The sequence below is a fragment of the Solanum pennellii genome, chromosome 11 (genome assembly GCF_001406875.1).
Source record: "Solanum pennellii chromosome 11, SPENNV200".
NCBI lineage: Eukaryota > Viridiplantae > Streptophyta > Magnoliopsida > Solanales > Solanaceae > Solanum > Solanum pennellii.
In genome coordinates, this window is record NC_028647.1 from 1,745,716 (window position 1) to 1,756,583 (window position 10,868).

General features: G+C 34.5%; 2 protein-coding genes across 3 annotated transcripts; both read right to left on the reverse strand.

The window, feature by feature from the left end:
- Positions 1–1,125: 1,125 nt before the first annotated feature.
- Positions 1,126–3,261, reverse strand: LOC107003284 (serine/threonine-protein kinase D6PKL2-like). Its single transcript, XM_015201592.2, has 2 exons — positions 2,601–3,261; positions 1,126–2,060 (listed from the first exon to the last, which is right to left on the reverse strand). Exons 1-2 carry the CDS (start codon positions 3,152–3,154, stop codon positions 1,226–1,228), a joined length of 1,389 nt encoding a protein of 462 aa, XP_015057078.1. The 5' UTR covers positions 3,155–3,261; the 3' UTR covers positions 1,126–1,225.
- Positions 3,262–4,596: 1,335 nt separating this feature from the next.
- On the reverse strand, positions 4,597–10,650 carry LOC107004811 (neutral/alkaline invertase 3, chloroplastic-like). 2 transcript variants are annotated; one of them, XM_015203172.1, is made up of 7 exons: positions 10,489–10,650; positions 8,613–9,413; positions 7,574–7,739; positions 7,247–7,458; positions 5,809–6,302; positions 5,646–5,694; positions 4,597–5,159 (listed from the first exon to the last, which is right to left on the reverse strand). In XM_015203172.1, the coding sequence occupies exons 2-7, from the start codon at positions 9,327–9,329 to the stop codon at positions 4,830–4,832; spliced, it is 1,968 nt and encodes a 655-aa protein (XP_015058658.1). In that variant the 5' UTR covers positions 9,330–9,413; positions 10,489–10,650; the 3' UTR covers positions 4,597–4,829. The 2 variants fall into 2 exon arrangements, with proteins under 2 accessions (XP_015058658.1, XP_027768800.1); XM_027912999.1 differs by having other exon boundaries at positions 8,613–9,588.
- Between the last annotated feature and the right edge of the window lie 218 nt (positions 10,651–10,868).

The window sequence follows — 10,868 nt, forward strand, 5'->3', positions numbered from 1 at the left end:
GTAGTTACAGTTTGATTTAATTGTGCTCCATAGCAAACGTTAGCCAAAGTTTGCCAGTCGTCTCTCTCCCAAAAATATCGCTAGCCACTCTCCCGTTCTCGCTCGCCACTCTCCCTCTACTCGCCTCTCTCGCTTTATACACAGAAGTATATAAATTATGTTTCTGTCTTGTATAAAGCGAGAGAAAATTGTATATACACATGCAAAAACATATATCGTCGTGCTATACACTTAATTATACAATTTACAGACATTTTACTTCAATTCAATTGTAGACAAATGCAAATTTTATACAAATATAGCAGAGAAAAAGGCCAACGAATTATACAATTGCAGTAAAATACAATTTTCTCTCGCTTTATACAACAGAAGTGTATAAATTGAGTTTCTGTTTTTGTATAAAGCGAGAGAAAAACATATATCTTCTTCCTATACACTTATAATTATGCAATACACATACATTTTACTTCGATTCAATTGTATGCAAAGCAAATTTTATACAAATATTGCAGCGAAATAGACAGTGAATTATACAATTGTGCATTATACAATTGCAGTGAAATAAGATAGCGAATTATACAACTACAGCGAAATAGACCAGTGAATTATACAATTTAGGCCAGCGAATTATACAATTGTATATGTATAGCGAATTATACAGTTTCTATGTTTGCTATGAAGCGCAATTATGCAAACTTTGCTATAGCATACAAATATGAATTTTTTGTTTGCTATATGTGAAAGTTATACTCACTTAATTATCAAATATAAATATAATTCGAACAAAAATACTATTTAAATTTAAAAAATCTTACCTTATTATATATGGAAAGTAGCCTGAACAAAAATATAACTAAATTTTTTTTATCAAATACTTGAAAATGATATGCACTCAAATTAGTGAAATTTAAAATTTCGAGTTAAAAAAGGGAAATATTTTAATATACTTACTTAATTTTACCATTTTAATTTTCAAATATAAATATGATTTGAAAAATTATTAGTTGCCTACAAAAAAATTCAAATTATTTAGGAGAAATAAGACACAAGTATCTTCACAAACTATATTCAAAATTTCATCAACATATCTCATCTTTTTCGTACTATATATAACCTCAGATTATATCATTCAGACTACTATATCAAACTTAATACAAATAGTTACATGTTATTATACGTAAACTTAATATAATAGTATAAAAATAACTATAATCAATACTCGAAGTTAATAATAATCTACATAATCATCATCATCATCGTCATAAGATGAGACAAAGTCTCTTGTACTATTGAAATTTGATGGAATATGAGGTGGTGTTGTACATCTCAATAGTGCCCAATTCACACCATCAAAGAAAGGATGTTGTTTTATTGTTGTGGCCCCCATCATGGACCCCATTCTCATGGTGGGGTCCTTGACCAAAAGTTGAGTGATCAAATCCTTGGCCATGTTTGGAACCAATGGCTCTTTAGGGAACTCAAAGGCTCGAGCCACGATGTTAGATAGGGTGAACTCATTATCAAGTCCTCTAAAAGGTGTCACACCATAAAGCAATTCGTACATGAAAATCCCTAGCGTCCACCAATCCACCGCATTACCATGTCCTTCCCCTGACACGATCTCCGGGGCCAAGTACTCGTGGGTCCCTACAAACGACATCGACCGAGCCTCAATCGGCTCAGCTATCAACCTCAAGGGTCTCTCGACACTTGATCCTCCTCTTCCTCTTCTTCTTCTTCTTCTCCTCATGTGTTTAGAGTACCAACACGAGACGTATTGTGGCATGATACAATTAGGCAAGATACACGATGACGATGAATTATACGGAGGCGAATTATGATCATTTGAAATATTACAATGTATGTAATTTGGACTAGTACCCTCGTCATGAACAAGTTGAGGCATTACTAAATCATCACATTTTAGTGAAAGATCAAAATCAGTTAACATAATATGACCATCAGATCTTACTAAAACATTTTCTGGCTTTAAATCACGATAAATTATTCCCATCATATGTAGATACTCTAAAGCAACCACAACTTCTGATGTGTAAAACCTGTTAAATCAAATAGACAAACTCACATGTTACATTAATTTAATTTTTTTGGTCATGATCAAGAAGTTTCAACTAATAATTGAAAGCACATAATTAATTATAGTAGGACACATTAAAAATATCATGTTATAATATTAAATATATCATAGCAAATGTGGGCCAATTAGCAAACTGTACAAATATTCACATTGATCACTACATCAATCATTAATAAGACATATAGTTAATTATAATATATAGTTGGAATAATTAATGTTAGATGTACTATCAATCAGTATTAGATAGAAATACTTCAAAAACCTAAATCAAAATTCTAGGGTTCGAGCTTCGAGAACAGATAAATTTTCTTTAAATAGGGTATAACATGTGTGAGACATTGACCGATAGACCGCCTGGTCAACTCTCTTTCTCATTGTATGTGCATGCATAATCTGAGAACCGATCTAGGTTTTTAGTTATTGATTTCTAAACTAATAATATAGACAACGATTATTAGATTCGGTCAAAACGAAGAGGTAGAGGGAGAAGTACACTACTAACCGGACCGCGGCTTCATCGAATCTCTTTTCCGGCAGGTGTTGCCGGAGAACATGAAGATCACCACCAGGACAAAATTCAGTCAACAAAATAGACCATTTATCAGTATTCAAAGTAGTGTAAAGTGTAGGCAAAAATGGATGATCCAACATTTCTAATATTTCCATTTCTGTCCTTGCCCTAATTTCTTTACTCCTACTAACCAATTCTTCTTTATCCATCACTTTAGCAGCAAACAAACAACCTTTATTATTACCTTTCAACTCAACAAGATACACTGAGCCAATGTCACCACTACCAAGTTTCCTAATGAAGCAAAAGTCGTCAAGGGTCAAACTCGAGACTTCTGATTGCATGACGTTCCAGCATGGATCGCTACACGTTGCATGGGGCTTAGTAGAGGATGAAAATGAGGTATGTACATTGTACATGTTCGTTTCCACCTCCGCGTCCATGCTAACACGAACTTCTCCTTCTCCTATCTCTAACGTGGTCGAGCTGACAGGTGCAGACGCTGAGGAGATGGTCGTGTCATCGTGAACCGGAGATGTTAACATGGTTTTTTTTTTTTTTTTGAGAGAGAATGTTGGATATTGAAGGTAAATAAGATTGATGGAAATTTTTTTTTTGGTTTGTTATAATGAAAAAAAATATATAATATTTTGTTTTGAATGGTAGTTAGAAGTATCAAAGAAGTGTAGATATTTGGGCCGGCAAAATGGTTTGTGGGTCATATTGCCGGCGGGTTGAAATGAGTCTGGGCCCATTTATGGCCCAAGACAGAATGATACTACTATTTTATATCATTTGTTTCTATTTCGTGTTGGTCTTTAATTTACGTCTTCGTAACAATCAATTTTATCGTGAGTAACAATCAATTTTATCGTGAGATTTTAAACTTGTGCATCATAATATCCGATTAGGTATGTTCGGATCTAAAGACCAGTTCATTTGAAGAGCAAAAATTAAAGACCACCTCATTTAAAAAAAAAACAAAACGTGCAAATTTTATTATTATATTTTCTCCTGTCAATTTCTTTTCCTTAATTAAATTTGGAACATAGTTTAAGAAAGTAAAGAAAATTTTTTGAATCTTAAAGTTATGTCAAATATACTGAAATATTTTTTAATATTGTGATCTTAAACATGTCATGTGAAAAGTTAGAATTAAAGAATTGCTAAAAAACGAAAAAGATATTTGTTTGAACGGACTAAAAAAAGATATAACAAATTTTGTGATATAAGGTACTATGTGTAGATTAATTTTTTGGTACATATTTGGTGGCATATTAACTATGGTTTAATTGTTGCATATTTTGAGCCATCTAGATTCTAGGCTACAGATATTTGAAAGCTACATATATTAAAAACAATATACCTATATTGTTCTTGGGGAATATACTAACATCCTATAGTTTGTAGGGTTCTTTTGGGAAATTTTTTTATACATGATGTATATATTAGTCACGGAGTCAAAAAGTTTATAGAAAAAGAGGTAAATTAGAGAAAAAACGGTAGTTCAATATCTATCGTATATACAAAAAAATAGTTTTAACTTTTATGTATGCAGTATAATTTTCTGTTAAAGGGGTTTAGATTACGATTCACACTGCTTAGCTTCGATATACACCAAAAAATTTATGAGATGTTTATCTTCGTATAAACTTTAATTTACGCGATATTCTCACTATAATTTGTGAATATTATGATTAAATTGCTTCAGTGTTACAAACATCAAGTGATGTGACGTAGATAGTCTACCTTAATACAAGCATTAGTGGCCGCTTCCGTAGCATTGTAGCATGATATATATATTTTCATAGTAATACTATTTCTCAGAAGATTCAACAAAAGTAAAGTGTAAAATGAATACTTTAGTGTTACAATATTATATAGGAATTTGCAGAAAATAGCCAAATCTATAAAATAAGGCCTATACTGGCTTTTTCCCTGTAGAACAACAGAAATTTATACAAAAACAATTTTAGGCACTTCCATATGGAGAAGAGAACTCTAAGAGAAAATTCATAATGAATTATTTCATATTCAAGCATCGACGATGACGCTTACTCGTTCGAGGTTTACAGAAGAACATTATATTATAAGCTGAAATATTAAATAGAATTCCAGCTTGTGAACACCAGGCAAAACAATTATATGTAGTTATCATACACTTTAACTGGCTCAATCAACAACTGTACATCCAATCATTTGTGGGGTTGTGTGTGATCTTCACACTATGTAGGTCTTCTGGGGACTTTTTGGACCGCGCTTTTTTCTTCTGGGATTAGAACTGATAGCACAAGAGAAGGCGTTGAGAAGCTCGGAGTCTTCTTGGGAAATGAGAATCTTAGCAGAACTTGGATTGGCAAGGAGGAGTTTGGCGACGAGGTATCCAGCTATAGACCAAGTTTGGAAAAGGCGCGCTTGTTTCCCTATGAACCGTGCCTTCTTAGTGTCGTAATATTCTGGCCACTTGTCTTGTGAGATGCGCTTTTCTGCAACTTCAACAGCTTTTGCAGCAATCTCAGGTCTATTCATCTTAATACTAGCAACAGCCAGCTACAAAAGTTTCAAGAGATCACGTCAACTTTGAATTCCTCACAGCTGATTCTATAATAGTATCATAGGGGAACTAATTCAATTACGGAACACACAGACGAGCAAACCTTTGACTATACTACATACACGAACAGTATATTATATATCACCAGTGAAATTAGTTCAAAACTTTCTGCACTATCTTTCTCCATCTTAAAAACAAACTAGTACAACTTCACTAGATGCTTACATGATGAAAGAAATTATATGAATGATGAGATAGAAACTAAAAATGCACTGCAATTTAAGTCATTCTTTGTAACATAATTTCCGATTAACTAATGAGACATAACACAAAACAGAGATGTAAGTTGTAACAATATGTTAATGTGAGCAACGGCATGCACCGCGACAAAATATCAGGTCGGGAAGGTCTAATCTCCCAACCAAAGATAAGACGGATACAAGCACCGAATTCCTAATTCAAGACTGACAGATAAATGTTACCTGCCAGAGTAAAGTTGGCCAGGAACCTCCATTATGGTAGGACCAAGGACTGCATTAAAAATAAGAAGATAATGTGAGATGAAGAAAGATAATGGACCAGCTATTATTAAGATCCAATAGAAGACAAAGTGAACTTCTTAAAGTAACCGAGGTAGAAAATTACGTGTTCTTGGGATCACATCCTGTAATTATCTTCCACTCCTGACCCTCAAGAGCAGGGTAGCATATTTTAAAAGGCATATCAGCTACCAGATCTGTCCACTTGGCCTCAATGAGATCCAATATAGCATGTGATTGATCATCTGTTGTCAGACTGCAGACTATAGACCACAAGTTTCCTAGAGAAAAGAAACGAAAATCCATGTGAGCAGGTTGCAAATTTCCAATCAAGTATCCTCCTTTACTTGGCATCCAGTCCACCAGCCAAGGAGAAATCTGATCTGGATAAATATTGAACTTGTTAACGGCATCATAGGAGTACTCCTCCGTCTGGTACCGGTAAATCTCATTTAGCTTTTTCATATCAATCCAATAATATTCTCTGATATGAAATGATAAGGCAACAAGACGATTATTTAATGCTCGGATAAGGTCAGCTGATCCATCCTCTGGTGTAAGCATTTCTCGAGCACAAAGCAGTGCTGAATGAAACAGTGCCTGCAACAAATTGAAACGTAAGCTTAAACAACATTCTTAGGGAGCAACCTGAGATATCTAAAGCCAAGGTGGATCTAACAAAGAACAAAAGCAGCTGTTTATTTAAGTTTTCAGATAAACAACATTAGCTCTAACTGCATAGAAGATCAACACACACAAGTTGAGAGATACAGAAGAAATGCACTAATAAAAATGATTCTGAAAAGAAAGAAGGGCGCAGAATAATACACAAAAGATCTACATACTCTTTAATGCCCTAATCTATCATTCAACCACAGTTACACGATGATCACTCATGAGTTGCATCATAACAGTCTTCCATGAAAATGAAGGTACTACACTCTTGTAAGACAAAATTTGAACTTATGGACCTTGTATTCTCTAATCTAACATTTAAACATTAATGACTTTTAAGACGCATACCTCTGGATATGGGTTTCCTATTTCAGATGAATTAAAGCAGTAAATCGTTCTTTCCCATCCCCAGCATCTATTAAATCAGTGAAGTCCACTAAGTTCCTGACACCCCATTGAAAATAATCAACTGAAAACGTCTTGATTAGATCTCAGACCTCGAATTAAATAAACAACAGCACAAGTATCTTCTGGAATATGATCAATTTAATATCCCTACATTTGTTTACTTCTCTACTAAGGAAATAGAAGGAAAAAACAGTCTTCATTCTGTTTAGGTCCCACACAAATCCCCTTTGCGAGAAACTACATATATTTAACAGGAGAAAATCTCATTAGCACATTGCAGAAGAAGAAAAATTGAAATTACTCTAAGATGGAGAATCTCCAAGGATATGCGAACTGAGCAATATTCTCAAATCTAGTAAAAGACTAAACCAGCCACAATCGATTCAACAACTTTTTAATCCCATCTAAACACCAACCTATCAGGTATAACAGCTTTTTTATTACAGTGATTGAAATCAAACCTGAATCTCCAAAGGGTGACCATGAATTCCCATACGGCGATCTATCATGCACGAACCATCAGTCACCAACAATGTTGGAAACATATCAAAGCCATCAGCAAGACATAGTCTTAGTATCATTTTTATTCCAGTCTGAACATCAATTCTCTCCTGAACCGAGAGATCACCAGAGGACTTCCCATACGCACGTAACAAAATAATCCACCATAGTCCTGGGATTAACAGTTACAGTAGATAGAGATCTCTGTAAGCACAAGAATGATAAGGTGAAGACACAAAAATAAACAAAATTATTTGTTTTTTTGAGAGAGAGGTCTTTTTTCCTACCGGAATCAACTGGGGCAACTCGGCCGATTGCTGCTTCTCCAAAGTCTGGATCCAGTACTTCTTCTGTTGCAGAGTCATCACCATCCAATGGGACTGTACGGACCTTGAAACTAGCAGGCATCAGCCCTTGACCAGGACTATGACAATCCATAGTTTTCTCCCAACTCTGCAGAATAATGTCATATCAGTTATCATTCCACATATTTTTTCCCTGACATCTGAACAATATATTTGATCATACATATCACTCGGAATTTAGAAACACTTCATTTGATCTAAGCTTATCTGTACGACAAACCACTTCCATTAAGAGAATTTTTAGACTACATCAAGTGCTAACCAGATTAATGGAGTATATAGAGAATATTCAGGTTTACAACCTATGAACATCTTTTATTGAAATTAAGAACAACTTAGTAGGTTGATCCCACAGTTCTCAATCATTTACTACAGAATTTAAAAGGTATCAAGCACTTGAGCCATGCAGGATAAATAGCTGATGCCCACTCTTCTTCCTCTGCTTAGACAACCGTGCAAGGAGAGTAGGCATAGCCACAAGAAGATTGTTATTTTACCTCAAATAGAAAAGCAAAACCAGCGGAATGCTGAGAGGGATGTATAACAGAATATATTTGAAACAGTGATCAAACTGTTTGCAGACATAAAACATAATAGGTGTATACCCACATTACAATTATCTCAGCTAGCTGAATCTTTAAGAGGAAATATCAGTATCCAACCATTAATTCTAGAAGATTAGTCAAACAAATGTTTCATACTAGCTTACATATCCAGTGATAAACATGAAATTTCCCCAGGAATCCATCCCTAACTGAAAAAATAAGAAGCAGTACCATATCACAAAAAGTTATTCCTGCAACCATCTTTAATCACACAGCTGTGAATGAACATACGTAGCAAGGTTGCTGAATGAGATTAGAAACTAAACGGTGAGATACAAGCAGGAAAACTGCAATCAAGAAATGTACGACTGTTTCTAATAAATATCAGTAACTTGTGCAAGTTAATAGCATCTTACCTGCAGCTGAAGAGTGTGAAGGATGAAGTTGCGAACAATCTCATATTCTCCCTTCAGAAGGAAAGCAATACCAGAAGGTATAAAGTCACGGATAAAGACTTGATCGTAGTTTAGAACATCGGCGGTGGAACTAGTTGGGTCCTTAGCAGCAATTGTTCCGACAGGACTACCACAATAATAAACCATAGATTCTCGTAGTAGTTCCCATGCTTCATCTTCGATGGAGTTTCCAGCTATTCTATTCAAGGTATCTTCCACTAAGCCATTTGGAGGTAAACTCCCATTGGATTGAAAGTTCTCCTCTCCTACTTTAAGCTCTCTTACTGTCTCAAACTGCATTACACTTGGTGTATTACCATGAACCGTATCGAAGCTCTGGTCATTGTCAATAGTCCACGACCCGTTTCCCTTTTCTGATGCAAAACTACTCGCACTGTCAGCTTGCTGGCATTTGCAGTTCACAGATCGTAAATTGGAATGACCAATATCTCCATGTACAGATTGTCTGGTGCTCTGAAAGCAATCTACCCTAATAGCACGGTATGATATGTTTGAACAGTTGAGGAAGTTCACACACATTGAACCCCTCTTCTTTCTGATTCTTATGAAGGATCTGGAGGTATGTGACGATCCCAATTTCCTAAAAGAATCATCAGATCCAAAAAGACTAGGTAGTGAACCACCTATAACTTGCAGAAATGCTTCAGAGGTGGCCATCAATCCTGATGTTAAGGCAAGGAACAGTTTCTACACCCAGAAGAATTTAATACCTCCAACTCCAATGGGAAATACCTAATGGTTCTGGACATCCATAAAACGGTTACTATCAGAATGAAATGGAACTTTGAAAATAACCAGTACCTTACATATCAAGATCCACTATAAGCAAAATAATCAGGCCAGGTAACTGATTACGACTGTCACACGTCAAACTATCAGCAGAATCTTATATTTTTCAGCTCGTTAACAAAAGAGACTGACAGCAAAAACCAAGAAGATGTGATCATACAAGACTTGAGATTTATAAAGTTAACAAACTATAATCCTAAGCTTAGCTTATTACTTCTCACGGCATCACATTTGAGAGCATAGTTCTCCAAAATCTATATGGAGCTAAAAAGTCTACTAGGTATTGATAAAGTACATTATTTGAAAAAAAAGGAACAAATTACACACAGCTACTGGAACATAGGAGGCAATGCTTCATCAGACAACTAAATCAATTTGAATTTAAAATGTCAATTATAACCCAATAGTTCTGCACAATTCAGGCATTCCCTAGTACCCTGATCACACAAAAAAACGCGAAGAAGATCTAAACTCAGTCGGGCTCCTATAACTGATGATGGGGAAAGTCACCTTTCTTCTCGATTCCAATTTTCTTCAACAAAGAAAGTAACTTTCTGAGATAATAATAATTACTAGTCGCGTAACCATCTGATAAACTAACTCACTAATGATGTACAATAAAGCAAACCACTACCACTTTTTACTCATCCATCTTTCCTTCTAAAATTCACTCACACAAAAACCTTGATAAAAAAAAATCATTCAAAAGTAACCTAAACACAAACTGTAAATCATCTAAAAATTCTATCTTTTCAATCAATTACAACTCCCCCAATATACACCATTACAAATTTCACTTAATTACCAAGTGGGTATACTGCAAAACTAAAAATTCTTAAACAATACAACTATTTACTTCTCAGAACAATGATTAAGGACAGACCCATCTGAAATCTTGAACTATATCAATAACCCATTTGCTATACATGAAAAAGAAGCTTAAAGTTTCAAACTTTGAGCAATTAAAGTAAAAACAAATCAAATCTCACAAAATCAAAGGCAAAAAAGGTACAAATTTGATTTTTACCTTATAAATATTGTTGAAGAACTTGAAACTTCACAGGCACCAGCACAAATGAATGAAGAAATCAATGTCTTATAGCTTAGTTGCAACTTGCAAGTTATAGCTACAAGCTTAAACAATTTCTAGAAAATGTAAACAGTTTTTTTTTCTTCAAATAAACGTGAATAAATTGATTGATCAAATATGTGGTTAGTTTTGTTTGCTTTTCTTTATTACTAGGTAAATTATCCGCGCTTCGCGCGGCGGTGAACTACGTGAATAATCTATTTCTGAACATTTGATAATATAAGTGTTTTCGAGGTACAACTCTACGATAATTGTCAAGAATATTTTATTCAAAGATGAAACAAAATATTTTTAAATATTAAAATCAAAAAAATTAA

What these genes read in the sequence shown, in the direction of transcription:
- LOC107004811 (XM_015203172.1), bottom strand. Translation starts at nt 9,329, where the DNA reads ATGGCCACCTCTGAAGCATTTCTGCAAGTTATAGGTGGTTCACTACCT. An exon ending in TTCACACTCTTCAGCTGCAG is followed by an intron (nt 7,740 to 8,612) that starts GTAAGATGCTAT and finishes ATTATTCTGCAG; the next exon opens with AGTTGGGAGAAAACTATGGA. An exon ending in AGTTGCCCCAGTTGATTCCG is followed by an intron (nt 7,459 to 7,573) that starts GTAGGAAAAAAG and finishes TGTTAATCCCAG; the next exon opens with GACTATGGTGGATTATTTTG.
- LOC107003284 (XM_015201592.2), bottom strand. Translation starts at nt 3,154, where the DNA reads ATGTTAACATCTCCGGTTCACGATGACACGACCATCTCCTCAGCGTCT. An exon ending in TTCGATGAAGCCGCGGTCCG is followed by an intron (nt 2,061 to 2,600) that starts GTTAGTAGTGTA and finishes TTGATTTAACAG; the next exon opens with GTTTTACACATCAGAAGTTG.